This window comes from Salmo salar, chromosome 16 (assembly GCF_965601325.2).
Source record: "Salmo salar chromosome 16, fSalSal1, whole genome shotgun sequence".
Lineage (NCBI taxonomy): Eukaryota > Metazoa > Chordata > Actinopteri > Salmoniformes > Salmonidae > Salmo > Salmo salar.
In genome coordinates, this window is record NC_138306.1 from 80,600,781 (window position 1) to 80,622,500 (window position 21,720).

Sequence of the window (21,720 nt, forward strand, 5' to 3'; positions counted from 1 at the left end):
AGAGAGAGAATGGGAGGAGAGAGAGAGAGAGAGAATGGGAGGAAAGAGAGAGAGATAAAGAGAGAGAGAGAGGGAGAGAGAGAGAGAATGGGAGGACAGAGAGAGACTGAGGGAAGGAAAGAGAGAGAGAGAGCAACAGAGACAGATATTGTGAAAGTGAGCAGTACAAACTGGGTGAAGAACTCTCAGTACAGTAGTAGTACTGATGGTGAAAATACACTCAGCTCTGAACAGTTTGGTTGTGACCACATACACACACACACTTACATAGGCCACATACCAACAAATACCTAAAATGGTAAAATACCTGCTCCCAATGTCTCAGTGGGTCAGTCTAGAGGCATGGTGCTGCAACAGCAAGGTTGTGGGTTGATTCCTGCATTGACGACATACTGAATACCTTACTATATGGGCTGACGGTTCCGTCAGTCGTCCTGGTTAAGAGCGTTTGCTAAATGACCATATCATAATAACATGGTCATAATAACGTGTATAATAATATCTATGTATATTCATACTAAACACACAATCTAAATTAAAAATTCAAGATGTGCAGAAATGTATACATACCAAGACAGCACTGGTGAACTGTTCCCCAAAAGTATCAGAATGACTTTTAACACTGTGTGAGGGGAACACCCTCGTAACACATATACACACACACAACCCACACAGCTACTGCTACAGGGATGAGGTCATGAGACTAGTCTATTGTTTTGGGGAGACACCCCTCTGGTCCTGTTTTGGCTCTCTGTACTGCACTGCCTCAGAGGAGGGGAGAAGAATCGCTCACTTCCTGCGATTCCTATGGTGGCCAGATGGTGACAGTAACAAAAGATTGGAGAAGTACAGAAAGACATCTCTTCGGTGCTATATCCTCTCCAAGTTGCACTACGAAAGACAGCAGAAGACAACTGTGAGAAGTACGATGAAGAGGTGAATGAAACAGTCAAGTTCAACTTCTATGTTGATGACTGCCTCAAATCTAGTGGTACAGAAGAACAAGCCATAGCTCTCACAAAAAAACCTCAGAGATGTGTGCTGTCAGGGTAGGTTCAAGTTGACCAAGTGGGTCAGCAACAGCCGTGCTGCGCTGGATTCTATCCCTGAGGAACACAAAGCCAAGCAGATAAAATAACTGGACCTGGACAGAGAGAAGCTGCTTGTTGAAAAAGCACTTGGAATCCGATGGAACATTGAAAGTGATGCGTCTACCTTCCGAGTCACTGTCAAGAACAGACCCCTTACGAGAAGATGTATCTCTCAACCATCAGCTCTGTTTACCATCCATTAGGTTTCCCCTCCCCATTTATCTTGAAGGCAAAGCAGATTCTTCAAGGCTTCTGCAAGCTAAAGTGTGGATGGGACCAAGTCATCCCCGAAGAACACTTTATATCATGGAAGAGATGTCTCTCAGAGCTGGACCAGCTGTCCAGATTCCAGACTGACTGGTGCATGATGCCTGAGAACAGCTGCATCACTTCGGTGGCGCAAGTGAACAAGGTTGTGGCACGGCAAGTTACCTTAGGTTCACAAACGGTATGGAAAAGGTCCACATCGCATTCATGCTGGGGAAATCAAGAGTGACTCCACTCAAGCAGATCACAATCCCCAGACTGGAAGTTGCTGCCGCAACATTGGCAGTGCGAGTGGACAGGATGTTAAGGTTGGAGCTCCAGATTTAACTCTAGGAGTCAACTTCCTGGACAGAAAGCCAGTCTGTGCTACAATACATCCGCAACGATACCAAGAGATTCCATACCATTGTGGCTAATAGGGTTGCTGTGATCCGTGACATATCGAAAGCAAAACAGTAGAGGTATTTGATCTCCAAACCCAACCCAGCCGCCGATGCCTCAAGAGGGTTACATGCTGAAACTTTCCTGAACTCAAAGAGATTGCTCAAAGGACCAGCATTCCTGGAAAAAGCAGAAACACACTTGCCGAAAGTCCCCGAGGAGCTTGGCTCCATCCCTCCAGATGATCCAGTGGTGAGAAAAGATGTCATCATCGTAAACAGTACAAGAGTGGAAGAAAAGAGTCCGACCAGCAAACTGATTGAGTACTATTCAACAAGGAAGAAAGCAGTTGCCTGGATGCTGAAACTGAAGAGATCTTCTACGGTTAAGCCAGAAAAGGAAAGTTCTCACAAAACCGGATCTAGAATCAGATCAGAGTTTAAAAACTCATTGAAGAAACAAATTTACATGTTCAAACTAACGTTTGGAAAATAAAGTCTGTCTGTGGATGACCTAGATGAAGCAGAAAAGGTAATCATTCGATTTGAGCAAAGACAGCACTTTAAACAAATTGCACTCATTGTGAAAGGAATACAGTGTGCCAAGGGAAGCGGCTCAATCTGTAAGCTTTATCCAATTGTTGACAATGGCATTCTGAGAGTGGGAGGAAGGTTAAGCAAAGCTGCTATGCCTATGGAACTAAAGAATCCTATGATCCTGCCCAAAGACTTCCACATCTCCAGACTGATCTTACTCCACATCCATGAGCAGGTTGGCCACTCTGGGAGAGGACACATGCTTTCCAGTCTTGGCCAGCGATATTAGATGCCATGTGCCAACTCCTTAGCATGGAAGATCCTAAGAGCTGTGTCTTCTGCAGGCGGGTGCAAGCTAGAGCTGGAGAACAGAAGATGGCCGACCTTCCACAGATTGGGTGTCACCTGATTTGCCACCTTTCACCAATGTGGGCATAGATTACTTCGTCCCCATAGAGGTGAAGCGAGGCCGCGTTCATGTGAAGGGGTATGGTGTGATCTTTACTTGCCTTGTGAGTCGAGCTGTCCACTTAGAATTTGCTAGTTATCTGGATACTGATTCCTGCATCAATGCCCTACGCAGGTTCATCTGTCGAAGAGGCCCAGTAACAAGTATCAGAACAGACAATGGCACCAACTTTGTTGGAACACACAGAAAGCTAGGAGAAGCGTTGAAAGAGCTGGATCACAACAAGATTCAAAATGCATTACTGAAGGAAGGAGTGAACTGGTCATTCAACCCTCCCTCTGGAGCCCACCATGGGGGAGTATGGGAGAGGTTGAAAAAGATCCTCTATTCAGTCCTTAAAGAGCAAGAACTGGATGATGAGGCTTTGCAGACAGCCTTGTGTGAAGTTGAGGCGATCATGAACGACAGACCAATCACAACTGTAACAAATGACCCTAATGATCTAGAACCCCAGACTCCGAACCATCTGCTTCATCTGAAAACAAAGCCAGTCCTGCCACCAGGACTATTCCAGAGAGGAGACCTATACTCACGAAGGAGATGGAAGCAAGTACAATATATCACTGACCTCTTCTGGAAGAGATGGATAAGGGACTATCTCCACTTATGCAGGAGTAGAACAAGTGGAACAAAACTAAGAGAAACTTCAGTCCTGGTGATCTTGTTTCCATCGTGGATGACACAGCTCCAAGGAACTCTTGGCTACTGGGGTGTGTGGTGGAGGCTTTGCCAGGGGTCAAAGGTCTTGTCCGGAGCGTCATGGTTAAGACCAACATCTTACAGAGACCTATCAATAAACTCTGTCTGCTCCTGGAGGCGGCTGAATGAGACACACACACACACACACACACACACACACACACACACACACACACACACACACACACACACACACACACACAGATCTCCATCTTCAAATCACGTGCACCTCTGATTCTTGGATGTCGTACTCTTGAATTTTGGGATGTTGAACACTTGAACACTTCCAATCTGGGACTGAGATCACTGGACTCTTGTCCTATATGGGACCTTGTACATGTACATAGCTATGAACCGTAATACTGCTCTGGTATAGTATATTTTGTGTATTGGCTCTATTTTTCAATATTAAGTCCTTGTTATGCATTCAGTGCAGTTAACAATTAGGGGCCGGTATGTTAGAGCCGATTTGGACATATTTGTATAAAAGACAGAACATACAGAGCTCCATGTATGTGTGTATATATATATATATATATACTGCTCAAAAAAATAAAGGGAACACTTAAACAACACATCCTAGATCTGAATGAAAGAAATAATCTTATTAAATACTTTTTTCTTTACATAGTTGAATGTGCTGACAACAAAATCACACAAAAATAATCAATGGAAATCCAATTTATCAACCCATGGAGGTCTGGATTTGGAGTCACAGTCAAAATTACAGTGGAAAACCACACTACAGGCTGATCCAACTTTGATGTAATGTCCTTAAAACAAGTCAAAATGAGGCTCAGTAGTGTGTGTGGCCTCCACGTGCCTGTATGACCTCCCTACAACACCTGGGCATGCTCCTGATGAGGTGGCGGATGGTCTCCTGAGGGATCTCCTCCCAGACCTGGACTAAAGCATCCACCAACTCCTGGACAGTCTGTGGTGCAACGTGGCATTGGTGGATGGAGCGAGACATGATGTCCCAGATGTGGTCAATTGGATTCAGGTCTGGGGAACGGGCGGGCCAGTCCATAGCATCAATTTCTTCCTCTTGCAGGAACTGCTGACACACTCCAGCCACATGAGGTCTAGCATTGTCTTGCATTAGGAGGAACCCAGGGCCAACCGCACCAGCATATGGTCTCACAAGGGGTCTGAGCATCTCATCTCGGTACCTAATGGCAGTCAGGCTACCTCTGGCGAGCACATGGAGGGCTGTGCGGCCCCACTAAGAAATGCCACCCCACACCATGACTGACCCACCGCCAAACCGGTCATGCTGGAGGATGTTGCAGGCAGCAGAACGTTCTCCACGGCGTCTCCAGACTCTGTCACGTCTGTCACGTGCTCAGTGTGAACCTGCTTTCATCTGTGAAGAGCACAGGGCGCCAGTGGCGAATTTGCCAATCTTGGTGTTCTCTGGCAAATGCCAAACGTCCTGCATGGTGTTGGGCTGTAAGCACAACCCCCACCTGTGGGCGTCGGGCCCTCATACCACCCTCATGGAGTCTGTTTCTGACCGTTTGAGCAGACACATGCACATTTGTGGCCTGCTGGAGGTCATTTTGCAGGGCCATGGCAGTGCTTCTCCTGCTCCTCCTTGCACAAAGGCGGAGTAAGCGGTCCTGCTGCTGGGTTGTTGCCCTCCTACGGCCTCCTCCACGTCTCCTGATGTACTGGCCTGTCTCCTGGTAGCGCCTCCATGCTCTGGACAGTACGCTGACAGACACAGCAAACCTTCTTGCCACAGCTCGCATTGATGTGGCATCCTGGATGAGCTGCACTACCTGAGCCACTTGTGTGGGCTGTAGACTCCGTCTCATGCTACCACTAGAGTGAAAGCACCGCCAGCATTCAAATGTGACCAAAACATCAGCCAGGAAGCATAGGAACTGAGAAGTGGTCTGTGGTCCCCACCTGCAGAACCACTCCTTTATTGGGGGTGTCTTGGTAATTGCCTATAATTTCCACCTGTTGTCTATTCCATTTGCACAACAGCATGTGACATTTATTGTCAATCAGTGTTGCTTCCTAAGTGGACAGTTTGATTTCACAGAAGTGTGATTGACTTGGAGTTACATTGTGTTGTTTAAGTGTTCCCTTTATTTTTTTGAGCAGTGTATATATATATATATATATATGAATGTATGTGATAAATTATTAGGTACATACCTTTATGATTTATATTTACCTGGTTGAGGTATATTCCTTTGTTATTAGTGTACCTTAGTTTTTGGCTCCCCCTCTTGCCCATGCATTGTACTGGGGTAAGTGTGTTAGTGATAAAGACAGGAAGTTGGGCCTTCAGGGGTGGAGGGAGTCCTAGCTAGACACAGGAGCGGTTTCGAGTTTTGACCAGACATACAAACAGATCATAATATGCATTTTCATGTCAAGTAATCTATGCCTTAAGTTGATTAGAGAATCATTTTAGTTAGATATAAGGAAAATCAATCATCGTTTTGTTGCACCACATCCCTGGATGTCATTGAATGTTTTTGCCGTTTGGCTTTTGGGAACTTTGAATGTGGACTGTATGCGTCAGAAACAACCCTGCCTCAGGCTTGGCAGTGGACATGTTCCATTAGTAAAGGAAGTCACTACACTCATAGAACGTCAATAACAACTCCTACACTCTTAGAAGCTCTTAGAGTCTCTGTATGAGTGTATATACACATAGAACAGATCACTCTTGGGTACTTTTTGTGTAAACAGTGGTGGCTGCTGGGTAGTGTAGTCTGTCTCTACCTTGTCGCTGTCTGCTGTGTTCTGAGAGGTGCGGGAGGCAATGGAGACGGTGTCCGGCTGGCTGCTGGCATCTCCCAGGCTGTCTGCATCCTCATTGGTGTCTCTGGGGGGTGACGCGTACACATCAAAAATATCATGATACGTACGCGCACAACCTGATGACACTTACAGTACATAATATAAACCATAGAGATCCTATTGAAGTTCCAGCATGGGTTGAAAATGGCAGCCATATTGGACAGGGAGAAATACAACCCAGTCTAATGTGAATGAATAGCAGTAGAGACATAATCCTGATTTTACTGATGGAGGAGAATAAAAGTGAAATAGGCATGTCATATATCACAAATGGTGTAATAGAATTATTGTCAACCGAAAATATTGTTATACAATTATAAATGTAGTTTATATGGGTTTTATACAAATGTTCTGTATAAATAGCCTCTAAGATATATGTAAACAGACCATAAATGTCTAAATGTTTCCTTTCTTGGAAATCTGTTAGTGCTATTATATGATACAATATCAGAACTTGTTGCATTTACCACTTGTCTAAGTCCTACAGTATCATCAACTGCTTTCAGCCACTGTATGGCTGTGGATTGACTACATTGTTTAAATGGAATGTTGGTATATTGGCATTTAATTTGAAACATTAATGGAATCATTCCTCTAAAACTGTCTGGCTATCTAGCTAACAAACATACAGTGTAGATCAATTCTTCACATTCATTATTTAACACAATATCTTATCACAGCACTGGCAAACCATGTTTGACCAACTCCCTGACCAAAATGTCTGCCATTTATCCCATCATAAGAAGGTTCAAGACCATTCTAGTATTCTAATTTCTAATTCTAAAATAAAAACACTCAACCCACTTCTCTGTCTTGCAAGTAATACAAACTGTACAACCACCTTAGTGGTACAACAGACAAGAGAGGGAGAGAGGAAGTGGGCTATGTGTGTGTGTGTAGGTACCAACCTCCTGTTGATGCTGCGCGTGCGGACCAGGGTGGGGGCGGGGGTCTTGGGGAGGGGGATGGGCTCCCTCAGCGCTCCTCTCAGATGGCCACGTCTCTCCTGGATCACCTGACGCACACTACGCACCCACTCCTGCTTCAGCTCCAGAGATGAGGCCTGGGGGAGGGAGGGAGGGAGGGAGAGAGGGGGCGGGGGAGGGTCAGAGGGAGGGAGGGAGGGAGGGAGAGGGGGAGGGAGGGTCAGAGGGAGGGATGAAGGGAGAGAGAGAGAGGGGGAGGGATGAAGGGAGAGAGGGGGCAGGGGAGGGTCAGAGGGAGGGAGGGAGCGAGGGAGGGAGGGAGGGAGGGGGCGGGGAGGGTCAGAGGGAGGGAGGGAGGGAGGGAGGGAGGGAGGGAGGGAGGGAGGGAGGGAGGGAGGGAGGGAGAGGGAGGAGCGGGAGGGGGAGTGAGAGAGGGAGAGAGAGAAGGGGGAGGGCAGGGGAGAGTGATAAAACGAGACAAACGGATAGTAAAGTAAATATAGGAAATCACAACAGAAGCTACATCAGAGGAGAGTGCACGTGAAAAGGTTCACCAGAGATTTTTACATTTTTTATTTAACCTTTATTTAACTAGGCAAGTCAGTTAAGAACAAAGTATTATTTATAATGACAGCCTACCCCGGCCAAACCCTAACCCGGGCTTTGCTGGGCCAATTGTGCGCCACCCTATGGGACTCCCAATCACGGCCGGTTGTGATACAGCCTGGAATCAAACCTGGGTCTGTAGTGACGCCTCTAGCACTGAGATGCAGTTGGAGAGTGCACATGAAAAGGTTCACCAGAGATGACAGGCAGTAGGAGAGTGCACATGAAAAGGTTCACCAGAGATGACAGGCAGTAGGAGAGTGCACATGAAAAGGTTCACCAGAGATGACAGGCAGTAGGAGAGTGCACATGAAAAGGTTCACCAGAGATGACAGGCAGTAGGAGAGTGCACTTGAGAATATATTTGGCTGTTACCTTGAGGACGGTCTTGTTGTCCGAGGTGGGGGTACGGCCCACCCACAGAGCAAACTTACAGGGGTCCCCCTCAATATGCTCTGTCACCCCCAACTCTGACGTCTGGAAGAGGACACAAGGCAGTTAATGTTTCCTTTGGGAAACAAGGTGGGGTATATGGGATGTAGAATGCATCAAAGTATATATGTGTCGTAGCTATACTCTCAGCCTGCTATTGTAGAGGTACTTGGTGTGGTAGAGTAATATTGTATAGGTGTTTTACTATGTGTATAGTTGAGATGGGGGTACAGTATGGTACGGTGCAGTATGGTACTGCATAGTATGGTATTAGTTTAGTTTAGTATAGTATATGGTATGGCATGGTATGGTACAGTATGGGTATTAGTATAGTATGGTATTTGTATAGTATATTATAGTATAGTATGGTATGGTATAGTATGGCATGCTATAGTATAGTATACTATGGTATAGTATGGTGCGGTATAGTATGGCATGGTATGGTATAGTGTAGTATAGTATAGCATAGGTATAAGTATAGTATGGTATGGTATGGTATGGTATGGTATAGTAAGGTATAGGCATGGTATAGTATGGTATAGTATGGTATTAGTATAGTATGGTATTAGTATAGTTATATTTATAGTATAGTATGGTATAGTATAGCATAGTATAGAATAGTATAGTATAGCAAGGTATAGTATGGTATGGTATAGTATGGTATTAGTATAGTATAGTATTAGTATAGTATAGTATATTATAGTATAGTATGGTATGGTATAGTATGGCATGCTATAGTATAGTATAGTATGGTATAGTATGTCATGCTATAGTATAGTATGGTATAGTATGGTACGGTACGGTATAGTATGGTACGGTATAGTATGGTATGGTATGGTATAGTATGGTATGCTATAGTATGGTATGCTATAGTATAGTATAGTATAGTATAGTACCCTCAGCCTGCCTCTTGTAGAGGTTACTTGGTACGCCCGGAGGAGTCCTTTATCTCTTTACTGAAGACCAGCGAGAGCTCAAACAGGAAACAGGTGGCGTTCCCGGCCTTTCCTGATAAGGGATTTAGGATCCCACACCTGGAAGGTATCCTGCAGGAGCAGCTCTCCCTGCACCTCCAAGCCCTCCTCCAGACCTGGGATAGGAATACAGCAGGAAGTCATGTCACATCATACAGCAGGATGTGACATCATACAGCAGAAAGTGACATCATACAGCAGGAAGTAACATCATAGAACAATAAGTGACATCATACCAGCACAATGTGACATCAGCTCACCCTCTAGCATGCTAACATGCATGGCATCGTTGGCTCGCTTTGGAACACTCAGCATGACGTCCAGACCCTCCTTGATCTCGCCTTTTCCCTCCTCACAACACGCCAACAACTCCTGGAAACACACACACACACACACACACACACACACACACACACACACACACACACACACACACACACACACACACAGACAGACAGACAGACAGACAGACAGACAGACAGACAGACAGACAGACAGACAGACAGACAGACAGACAGACAGACAGACAGACAGACAGACAGACAGACAGGGAGACAGGAAGACAGGGAGACAGGGAGACAGGAAGACAGGGAGACAGGGAGAGAGACAGACAGGGAGAGAGACAGAGAGCATAAGAATAGTGTCTTGTTAAACCAACACACATCAGTATTTGTCATGTTCTGTACCTTGAGAAGGAGCTGGTACTTGGTGATGCGCTGAACCGGCTTGATGAGCGCTGAGGAGATGGAGTTAGCAAGACCATGTCTCCTCTGGACCTCCTACACACATACACACAGCGTAAAATCAGGGCTGCAGAGACGCTACACTGAACTGTGATTGCCATCTACAGACTAACTGTATTATGCTGAGATGTGGACAAGAGAGTGAGAGAAAGAGAGTGAGACAGAGAAAGAGAGAGAGAGAAAAAGGGAAATGGAGAGTGTGTCACCTGAAAGAAGCCTGTCCCATGTTGCTGGATCAGAAGACTGGAGTCTGGTTTATTTCTACAATACGTCACGTACATGTGGAACTTATCTGCCTGGAGAGAGAGAGAGAGAGAGATGTTTATTTATTTTCCCTTTCGTACTTTAACTATTTGCACATCATTACACCACTGTATATATACATAATATGCCATTTGAAATGTCTTTATTCTTTTGGAAGTGTAATGTTTACTGTTCATTTTATCTATTTCACTTGCTTTGGCAATGTAAACATACGAGGTTCAGACTCCTGCAGTACTGTGATTCATTGGAACACAAACACTCTGTCTCTCTCTCTCTCTCTCGCTCTCTCTCTCTCTCTCTCTCCTCTCTCTCTCTGCTCTATCAGACATAATGTACTGGTGGTTACCCAGGTGACGAAGCAGTGACCCACATCCTCAGGTAGCTGTTCGTAGTTCTCCAGCTCCTTCAGGAAAATACTGCAACAAAACACAAACCATCATTATACACTATTATCTGTTATGCTATGCTTACACCCCTCAAACTAAAAACATGGACCTTGAAGCCACTTCCACTTGCTTTTTTCATTCTTCCCCTCTAAGCAGTGACTGATTTAGACCCGAGACACCATGAGCGTACAATTCATTATCAGGTAGAACAGAAAAGCAGCAGGAGTCCGGACCTGGTAAGGTAATATTTGAATACCTCTGTGCTATACCATAGAGACATACAGTATAATGTCATAGATGTCAGAGAACTGCAGATCTCTAGAATGGGATAATGGCGGCCATATTGGCTCGGGATTAATTCCATTTCTGTTCTATCTAATGACATGTAAACACCATACATTACACACAGCTTGTGCTATACAGACTGTAATATACACACCTGTTATGGAACTCATAAATGTCCTGGATGTTCCCAAAGACAATGTCATCCTTGTTGGCGATCCTGGTGGGGATCTCTTCAGAGCCACTGGTCATCTCCCACAGGTAGGTATCAATACACTCCTGCAGATCCTTCACATACACCCTCTCTGTCTGGAGAAGCTCTGACATGATATACCTGCAGGAGTACCAAGAAACTGGCTACTTTTTCAATAAATACAATTATCCTACCACCTCTCTATCTCTCCCTGTCTCTCCCTCTTCTCTCTCTCTCACACACACACACCCACTTACCCTCTCTCCGCTTCCCCCTCTCGCTCTCTCATTCTCTCTCTTTCTCTGTTGGACTCACTCTTTCTTCCTGGCCGTCCTCCTCTTCTCGTCGCTGACCTCGTGGTTGGGGTCGTTCAGGTTCACTTCGGGGTCAGAGTCAGAGAGGCTGTTGGGGATGAGCTCCAGCTCCAGGTCCTTATTGTCCTACAGGGGACACCGTACACGGAGACAATTCAATACCATTCAGAGAACTTCATTGACAGGAAGGAAACAGACATGGTCAAAAAGCCCATGCATAAATCCTTCAGCTCTATCTCTGATCGCCCTGGAATCTGAGACACACACACCCGTGCACCCACCAGCCGAACACATTCAGTCACCCTCACACACATGGAAGACAACTAGTCATCAAGGAACACACACTCCAACCCTCACACACCTGAGTGCAGCCTCCCAGTGCAGTCTCCAGTATGTTCCGGTACTGGCCCATGCGCATGGAGAACTCTCTGTAGCGCTTGTCCACCGTCGACACACACCTCCGTAGCTCCACCCTGTGGGAGTGGCCCTTACCCAGCATGCTCTCTGCCAGCTGGATCAGCAGGTGCACCTTCTCCTGAGTGTGCTGGGAGGAGGTAGAGGGGAGAAATGGATTGTGGGAACTGTTCTGATATACCCCTTACCTTTGTAGTGTGTGTGTAAGCATGTGTGTATGTGAGTGGGTCTGTGTGTGTGTTCACCTTAGCCGAGATGCAGAATTCCCTGTGTTGAGCCAGCAGGTCCTGGGTCTCTGCACTGGTTGCCCCTGGCGATGTGTGAGTGGACAGGTAGTGCTCACCACTCTGCTGCAGCCAATCCAACGCCTGGAGAGAGAGAGAGATGGAGAGAGAGATAAAGAGAGAGGAGGACAAACCATTTTCAGGGTAATGTAATTGTCTGGGTGCCAACATGGCTCTGTTATAATTCTACATCTCAAACTCAGGTTTCCCAAACTGGGTGTGGACTCATCTAAAGGAGGCGTGGCAAACCCACCTGTTGGGTGTGGCTCTGGAACAGCAGGTACTGTTGACACTGGTCCAGACGACGCTTCTTCAGAGTCCAGAAATGTAGAACCCTGTTCTCCCTCTGCAGGAGCTCACTGAGGATACCTACAAGAGCAACACACACACACACACACACACACACACACACACACACACACACACACACACACACACACACACACACACACACACACACACACACACACACACACACACACATTTGCACTGCCAGGTATAAACACAGTGGCTAAAATATCATCAACATGCATACGGATGCTCTTCTGTCTCTCTCTCTCTGTGTGTGTGTGTGTGTGGGTGTGTGTGTGTGTGTGTGTGTGTGTGTGTGTGTGTGTGTGTGTGTGTGTGTGTGTGTGTGTGTGTGTGTGTGTGTGTGTGTGTGTGTGTGTGTGTGTGTGTGTGTGTGTGTGTGTGTGTGTGTGTGTGTATTGTAACTGTGTGTTGGCTCACCTTTGACCTGCTGCTCAGGCACACGGGAGTGACCAGTGACCTCTGCTCCTGCACTGTGCCCGGAGATGGTTGCCATAGTAACGCTGTTGCGGTGGATGTACTTGAGGAAGACCTCTGCGTTGCGTCTGGCCAGGGTGCATGCCTGCAGGAAACAAGGGGTTAAAACATAACACCAGAGACTGTAGCTAAAAACCGTCTCTATCATCATCTATCCGTCTTTCTATCATCTATCCGTCTTTCTATCCTCTATCCGTCTTTCTATCCTCTATCTGTCTTTCTATCCTCTATCTGTCTTTCTATCATCTATCCGTCTTTCTATCCTCTATCTGTCTTTCTATCCTCTATCCGTCTTTCTGTCCTCTATCCGTCTTTCTGTCCTCTATCTGTCTTTCTGTCCTCTATCCGTCTTTCTGTCCTCTATCCGTCTTTCTGTCCTCTATCTGTCTTTCTGTCCTCTATCCGTCTTTCTGTCCTCTATCCGTCTTTCTGTCCTCTGTCTGTCTTTCTGTCCTCTATCCGTCTTTCTGTCCTCTATCCGTCTTTCTGTCCTCTGTCTGTCTTTCTGTCCTCTATCCGTCTTTCTGTCCTCTGTCTGTCTTTCTGTCCTCTATCCGTCTTTCTATCCTCTATCTGTCTTTCTGTCCTCTATCCGTCTTTCTGTCCTCTATCCGTCTTTCTGTCCTCTATCCGTCTTTCTGTCCTCTATCCGTCTTTCTGTCCTCTATCCGTCTTTCTGTCCTCTATCCGTCTTTCTGTCCTCTGTCTGTCTTTCTGTCCTCTATCCGTCTTTCTGTCCTCTGTCTGTCTTTCTGTCCTCTATCCGTCTTTCTGTCCTCTATCCTTCTTTCTGTCCTCTCTCTCTCTTTCTGTCCTCTATCTGTCTTTCTGTCCTCTCTCTCTTTCTATCCTCTATCCGTCTTTCTGTCCTCTATCCGTCTTTCTGTCCACTATCCTTCTTTCTGTCCTCTATCCGTCTTTCTGTCCTCTATCCGTCTTTCTGTCCACTATCCTTCTTTCTGTCCTCTATCCGTCTTTCTGTCCTCTATCCGTCTTTCTGTCCACTATCCTTCTTTCTGTCCTCTATCCGTCTTTCTGTCCTCTATCCGTCTTTCTGTCCTCTATCTGTCTTTCTGTCCTCTATCCGTCTTTCTGTCCTCTATCCGTCTTTCTGTCCTCTATCCGTCTTTCTGTCCTCTATCCGTCTTTCTGTCCTCTATCCGTCTTTCTGTCCACTATCCTTCTTTCTGTCCTCTATCCTTCTTTCTGTCCTCTATCCGTCTTTCTGTCCTCTATCCTTCTTTCTGTCCTCTATCCGTCTTTCTGTCCTCTATCTGTCTTTCTGTCCTCTCTCTCTCTTTCTGTCCTCTCTCCGCCTTTCTGTCTTTCTTTCCTCTCTCTTTCTGTCCTCTCTCTCTTTCTGTCCCCTCGCTCTCTCTCTCTCTTTCTGTCCCCTCGCTCTCTCTCTCTCTCGCTCTCTCTCTCCGTACCTTGAGGAAGGCTTCTTTCTGTTCCATGTGTTTGTTGATGAGGGGAATGAGGTGCTCCGGCTGGCCCCTGCTCCCCTGCCTCTCTCCGCCACCACACCAGTCCTCGTCCCTACGATACTCCTGTTCCAGGCTCTCCAACACACCACATACCTGGGGGAAACAAACATACAGTATGCCTGAGTATATACACATGGTTACTGTCCACTGCCATGTGGTGCTGAACTTCTGAATTACAATGATGTCGCTGTCTGATTGAATGGTGCTGGATCTCCAGCCAGTGCTATTACAGCTGGTTATTATAGCCTGCTATTACAGCTGGTTATTATAGCCTGCTATTACAGCTGGTTATTATAGCCTGTTATTACAGCTGGTTATTATAGCCTGCTATTACAGCTGGTTATTATAGCCTGCTATTACAGCTGGTTATTATAGCCTGTTATTACAGCTGGTTATTATAGCCTGCTATTACAGCTGGTTATTATAGCCTGCTATTACAGCTGGTTATTAATGCCTGCTATTACAGATGGTTATTATAGCCTGCTATTACAGCTGGTTATTATAGCCTGCTATTACAGCTGGTTATTATAGCCTGCTATTACAGCTGGTTATTATAGCCTGTTATTACAGCTGGTTATTATAGCCTGCTATTACAGCTGGTTATTATAGCCTGCTATTACAGCTGGTTATTATAGCCTGCTATTACAGCTGGTTATTATAGCCTGTTATTACAGCTGGTTATTATAGCCTGCTATTACAGCTGGTTATTATAGCCTGCTATTACAGCTGGTTATTATAGCCTGCTATTACAGCTGGTTATTATAGCCTGCTATTACAGCTGGTTATTATAGCCTGTTATTACAGCTGGTTATTATAGCCTGCTATTACAGCTGGTTATTATAGCCTGCTATTACAGCTGGTTATTATAGCCTGCTATTACAGCTGGTTATTATAGCCTGTTATTACAGCTGGTTATTATAGCCTGCTATTACAGCTGGTTATTATAGCCTGCTATTACAGCTGGTTATTATAGCCTGTTATTACAGCTGGTTATTATAGCCTGCTATTACAGCTGGTTATTATAGCCTGCTATTACAGCTGGTTAGTATAGCCTGCTATTACAGCTGGTTATTAATGCCTGCTATTACAGATGGTTATTATAGCCTGCTATTACAGCTGGTTATTATAGCCTGCTATTACAGCTGGTTATTATAGCCTGCTATTACAGCTGGTTATTATAGCCTGATATTACAGCTGGTTATTATAGCCCGCTATTACAGCTGGTTATTATAGCCTGCTATTACAGCTGGTTATTATAGCCTGCTATTACAGCTGGTTATTATAGCCTGTTATTACAGCTGGTTATTATAGCCTGCTATTACAGCTGGTTATTATAGCCTGCTATTACAGCTGGTTATTATAGCCTGCTATTACAGCTGGTTATTATAGCCTGCTATTTCAGCTGGTTATTATAGCCTGCTATTACAGCTGGTTATTATAGCCTGCTATTACAGCTGGTTATTATAGCCTGTTATTACAGCTGGTTATTATAGCCTGCTATTACAGCTGGTTATTATAGCCTGCTATTACAGCTGGTTATTATAGCCTGCTATTACAGCTGGTTATTATAGCCTGTTATTACAGCTGGTTATTATAGCCTGCTATTACAGCTGGTTATTATAGCCTGCTATTACAGCTGGTTATTATAGCCTGTTATTACAGCTGGTTATTATAGCCTGCTATTACAGCTGGTTATTATAGCCTGCTATTACAGCTGGTTAGTATAGCCTGCTATTACAGCTGGTTATTAATGCCTGCTATTACAGATGGTTATTATAGCCTGCTATTACAGCTGGTTATTATAGCCTGCTATTACAGCTGGTTATTATAGCCTGCTATTACAGCTGGTTATTATAGCCTGATATTACAGCTGGTTATTATAGCCCGCTATTACAGCTGGTTATTATAGCCTGATATTACAGCTGGTTATTATAGCCTGCTATTACAGCTGGTTATTAAATCCTGGGCTGAGGCTACAAGAGGTGTGGGGATTAGGTTTGTGGTTAGGGTTGAACGGGGGTGTGGACACAAGGGTTAGGGTTGAACGGGGGTGTGGACACAAGGTTTAGGGTTGAACGGGGGTGTGGACACAAGGGTTAGGGTTGAACGGGGGTGTGGACACAAGGGTTAGGGTTGAACGGGGGTGTGGACACAAGGGTTAGGGTTGAACGAGGGTGTGGACACAAGGGTTAGGGTTGAACGGGGGTGTGGACACAAGGGTTAGGGTTGAACGAGGGTGTGGACACAAGGGTTAGGGTTGAACGGGGGTGTGGACACAAGGGTTAGGGTTGAGGTTGATAAGGAGATAGTGACTCTGACTCACCTGTTGTGAGGTCCGGTAGAAAGCTGCGGAGGCGTTGACCAGTTTGAGGCGGTCCTCCATCCGCAGCATCAGGGTCTGCCAGTGTAGCGCCACCGTCTGGGCACATGCCCTCACTGCCTCTGGGTCGTAGTGGCCCGCCCTCACCAGCAGCTCTGCCCGCTGCTGCAGCGCCAGCGCCACCTGGTGGGTCCTCTGGAGAGAGTCAGCATGAAGCAGAGACTGGGGGGAGGAGAAGGGGAGGGGGAAAGGGTAGAAAGGGACCAAATGGGGGCGAGAGGGGGATTAATAAGAGAGAGAGGAACACTTATAAAAACTGATTTGGCAACATTACTTTATGTCAATAGAGTTTGTTTGCATTACAGTGACTGGTATTTATTGATTTGCAGTGGGTGTAGTTACCTCTATGGCCTGTTGGAGGCGCTCATGTTCTCTCTGTAGCTGTTCAGCCTCGGACAGAGAGCTGGAGTTCACCATACAGGAAGACAACATCACCTCTCCTTCACTGATCCAGCCCAGCACCTGGGAACACACACACACACACACACACACACACACACACATAGATATACATCACATATATACGTTATATACGTGTGTGTGTGTGTGTGTGTGTCTGTGCAGGTTTCTGTTCATGTGTGGGAGTGTGTGTAGCTGTTTGTGGTAATGGTTGAACCTGGAGGTGGACATGATGCCAGGGTCATATACAGTACATATACACATTATATACATGCGTGTGTGTGTTCGTAAGTGGATGTGTGAGTTTGCGTGCTACGCGTGTGTGTGTGTTTGTGTGTGTGTGTTTACCTGGTTGACCTGACTCTGTAGGTGGCGTAGCAGCAAGCCTTGTTCCAGGTGTGTGTGTGTGTGTTTACCTGGTTGACCTGACTCTGTAGGTGGCGTAGCAGGAAGCCTTGTTCCAGGTGTGTGTGTGTGTGTGTGTTTACCTGGTTGACCTGACTCTGTAGGTGGCGTAGCTGCAAGCCTTGCTCCAGGTGTGTGTGTGTGTGTGTGTTTACCTGGTTGACCTGACTCTGTAGGTGGCGTAGCTGCAAGCCTTGCTCCAGGTGTGTGTGTGTGTGTTCGACTATCTGGTGCAGCTCCTTCTGCTTGTCCTGTAGAAGCTGATGGAGCCCCTCCACTTGAGAGGACAGATCAGTCTCCCCCTCAGCCGTCAGCTGAATACCTGGAACACACACACACACACACACACACACACACACACACACACACACACACACACACACACACACAAACTTATCTATGTGAAAATATCCCATTTCTATATGTATGTATGTTTGATGAGTATACAGAGTGTATACTGTTCACCACTAGATGGTGCTAAGCCATGATGTCACGTTGGAAGAGCCCTTCCTATAGAAATCTGGCTCTTCATTAGTCTTTCTGTGATTCCTCATATCCTATCTCCTCGCCTCCTATCTCCTCACATCCTTTGTCAACTGTATTCCAGGAGAAGGTTCCTCCCCTCTGACCTTCTTCTCCAATGGGGTTTGAGAAGGAGAAGAGGAGAGACGATGGATGCAAGGAATCGTGTGTGTGTGTGCGTGCATGCGTGTGAGTGTATAAGTGTGTGTGTGTATTATGTGCACATCAGTGCATATGCATGAGCGCCCATCTGTGTGTGTGTGTGTGGTTACCCTGGGATGGTTCGGATCTGAATTCCCCTCACAGTCTGACTGTGAACGGTCGTCTCCATGGTAAATTCAATATGTACGTTTCCATAGGGACCAGCTGTGCGCTTGAGAAAGCAGTTTCCATGGTAACCCCAATCCCCTTCCCATCACCCCATCACTCTCAATGTTACCCCATCTCTCTCCTCTTCTTCACATTCACCCCATCTCTCTCCTCTTCCTCACATTCACCCCATCTTTCCCTCTTCCTCTTTCTCCCAGCTTTTCCATCTTTTCCTTCATTTTAATCTCTCTCCTCTCTTCTCTCTCCCCTCTTCTATCTCCCTTCCTCTCATATTCCTCCCATCTCTCTCTCCCCTCTTCTATCTCCCTTCCTCTCATCTCTCTCTCCCCTCTTCTCTCTCTCTCTCTCCCAAAACTTGTCTCCCTTTCTCTCTTATTCCTCCCATCTCTCTCTCCCTCTCAGCCTCTCCTTCATACTTGTTCATATGATGAATCCCTCTTTCCCTCGCCCGAACATTCCAACTATACAGTACCTCACTCTCTCTACCAATCTGTTCAAGTTAAGGAGGAGGAGGTATGTTATAGGTGAGGGACGTTATAGGTGAGGGACGTTATAGGTGAAGGATGCTATAGGTGAGGGACGTTATAGGTGAAGGATGCTATAGGTGAGGGACGTTATAGGTGAAGGATGCTATAGGTGAGGGACGTTATAGGTGAAGGATGCTATAGGTGAGGGACGTTATAGGTGAAGGATGCTATAGGTGAGGGACGTTATAGGTGAGGGACGTTATAGGTGAGGGACGTTATAGGTGAGGGACGTTATAGGTGAGGGACGTTATAGGTGAGGGACGTTATAGGTGAGGGACGTTATAGGTGAGGGACGTTATAGGTGAGGGACGTTATAGGTGAAGGACGCTATAGGTGAAGGTTGCTATAGGTGAGGGACGTTATAGGTGAGGGACGTTATAGGTGAAGGATGCTATAGGTGAGGGACGTTATAGGTGAGGGACGTTATAGGTGAGGGACGTTATAGGTGAGGGACGTTATAGGTGAAGGATGCTATAGGTGAGGGACGTTATAGGTGAAGGATGCTATAGGTGAGGGACGTTATAGGTGAAGGATGCTATAGGTGAGGGACGTTATAGGTGAAGGATGCTATAGGTGAGGGACGTTATAGGTGAAGGATGCTATAGGTGAGGGACATTATAGGTGAGGGACGTTATAGGTGAAGGATGCTATAGGTGAAGGATGCTATAGGTGAGGGACGTTATAGGTGAAGGATGCTATAGGTGAGGGACGTTATAGGTGAGGGATGCTGTAGGTGAGGGACGTTATAGGTGAGGGACGTTATAGGTGAAGGATGCTATAGGTGAGGGACGTTATAGGTGAGGGACGTTATAGGTGAGGGACGTTATAGGTGAAGGATGCTATAGGTGAGGGACGTTATAGGTGAGGGACGTTATAGGTGAAGGATGCTATAGGTGAGGGACGTTATAGGTGAGGGACGTTATAGGTGAGGGACGTTATAGGTGAGGGACGTTATAGGTGAGGGACGTTATAGGTGAAGGATGCTATAGGTGAGGGACGTTATAGGTGAAGGATGCTATAGGTGAGGGACGTTATAGGTGAAGGATGCTATAGGTGAGGGACGTTATAGGTGAGGGACGTTATAGGTGAAGGATGCTATAGGTGAGGGACGTTATAGGTGAAGGATGCTATAGGTGAGGGACGTTATAGGTGAGGGACGTTATAGGTGAGGGACGTTATAGGTGAAGGATGCTATAGGTGAGGGACGTTATAGGTGAAGGATGCTATAGGTGAGGGACGTTATAGGTGAAGGATGCTATAGGTGAGGGATGGCTGAATGAACAGAGCGAGACGTATCACTCTGCAGTCTGACTGCACTCTCCACAGGGGCACTTTGACCAATCACATTAGCTGTTGTCATACGTCGTCTTTGCTAACTGGCTAAATACCCAGAGGGGAAGGCAGGGTGCAGGCTGAAACATGACTCATTTTCTCAGTGAAATATGTCAGGGTTAAACAGAAAAATGCTGTTAGATCTCTCTCCCCTCTTCTCTCTCTTTCTCTAGCCAAAACTTGTCTCCCTTTCTCTCTTATTCCTCCCATCTCTCTCTCCCTCTCAGCCTCTCCTTCATACTTGTTCATATGATGAATCCCTCTTTCCCTCGCCCGAACATTCCAACTATACAGTACCTCACTCTCTCTACCAATCTGTTCAAGTTAAGGAGGAGGAGGTATGTTATAGGTGAGGGACGTTATAGGTGAAGGATGCTATAGGTGAGGGACTTTATAGGTGAGGGACGTTATAGGTGAGGGACGTTATAGATGAAGGATGCTATAGGTGAGGGACTTTATAGGTGAGGGACGTTATAGGTGAGGGACGTTATAGGTGAGGGACGTTGTATTTGAGGGACGTTATAGGTGAGGGACGTTATAGGTGAGGGACGTTATAGGTGAGGGACGTTATAGGTGAGGGACGTTATATATGAGGGACGTTATAGGTGAGGGACGTTATAGGTGAGGGACGTTATAGGTGAAGGATGCTATAGGTGAGGGACGTTATAGGTGAGGGACGTTATAGGTGAAGGACGTTATAGGTGAGGGACGTTATAGGTGAGGGACGTTATAGGTGAGGGACGTTATAGGTGAGGGACGTTATAGGTGAAGGATGCTATAGGTGAGGGACGTTATAGGTGAAGGATGCTATAGGTGAGGGACGTTATAGGTGAAGGATGCTATAGGTGAGGGACGTTATAGGTGAGGGACGTTATAGGTGAGGGACGTTATAGGTGAAGGATGCTATAGGTGAGGGACGTTATAGGTGAGGGACGTTATAGGTGAGGGACGTTATAGGTGAGGGACGTTATAGGTGAGGGACGTTATAGGTGAAGGATGCTATAGGTGAGGGACGTTATAGGTGAGGGACGTTATAGGTGAGGGACGTTATAGGTGAGGGACGTTATAGGTGAAGGATGCTATAGGTGAAGGACGCTATAGGTGAGGGACGTTATAGGTGAGGGACGTTATAGGTGAGGGACGTTATAGGTGAGGGACGTTATAGGTGAGGGACGTTATAGGTGAGGGACGTTATAGGTGAAGGATGCTATAGGTGAGGGACGTTATAGGTGAAGGATGCTATAGGTGAGGGACGTTATAGGTGAGGGACGTTATAGGTGAGGGACGTTATAGGTGAGGGACGTTATAGGTGAAGGATGCTATAGGTGAGGGACGTTATAGGTGAAGGATGCTATAGGTGAGGGACGTTATAGGTGAGGGACGTTATAGGTGAGGGACGTTATAGGTGAAGGATGCTATAGGTGAGGGACGTTATAGGTGAAGGATGCTATAGGTGAGGGACGTT

At 46.2% G+C, this 21,720-nt stretch overlaps 1 protein-coding gene across 1 annotated transcript in view; it reads right to left on the reverse strand.

The window, feature by feature from the left end:
• The window catches only part of LOC106575792 (kalirin), a 78,490-nt gene that overhangs the window by 27,471 nt on the left and 29,299 nt on the right, over positions 1–21,720 (reverse strand). The window contains 20 exon segments of the mRNA XM_082963023.1: positions 6,189–6,291; positions 7,175–7,329; positions 8,174–8,275; positions 8,375–8,408; positions 9,163–9,215; positions 9,217–9,320; positions 9,465–9,576; positions 9,891–9,983; positions 10,154–10,243; positions 10,558–10,627; positions 11,037–11,213; positions 11,388–11,512; positions 11,748–11,930; positions 12,046–12,168; positions 12,338–12,453; positions 12,817–12,958; positions 14,304–14,453; positions 16,684–16,902; positions 17,083–17,202; positions 17,700–17,866. Of these exon segments, the coding sequence (XP_082819149.1) occupies positions 6,189–6,291; positions 7,175–7,329; positions 8,174–8,275; positions 8,375–8,408; positions 9,163–9,215; positions 9,217–9,320; positions 9,465–9,576; positions 9,891–9,983; positions 10,154–10,243; positions 10,558–10,627; positions 11,037–11,213; positions 11,388–11,512; positions 11,748–11,930; positions 12,046–12,168; positions 12,338–12,453; positions 12,817–12,958; positions 14,304–14,453; positions 16,684–16,902; positions 17,083–17,202; positions 17,700–17,866 (2,438 nt within the window).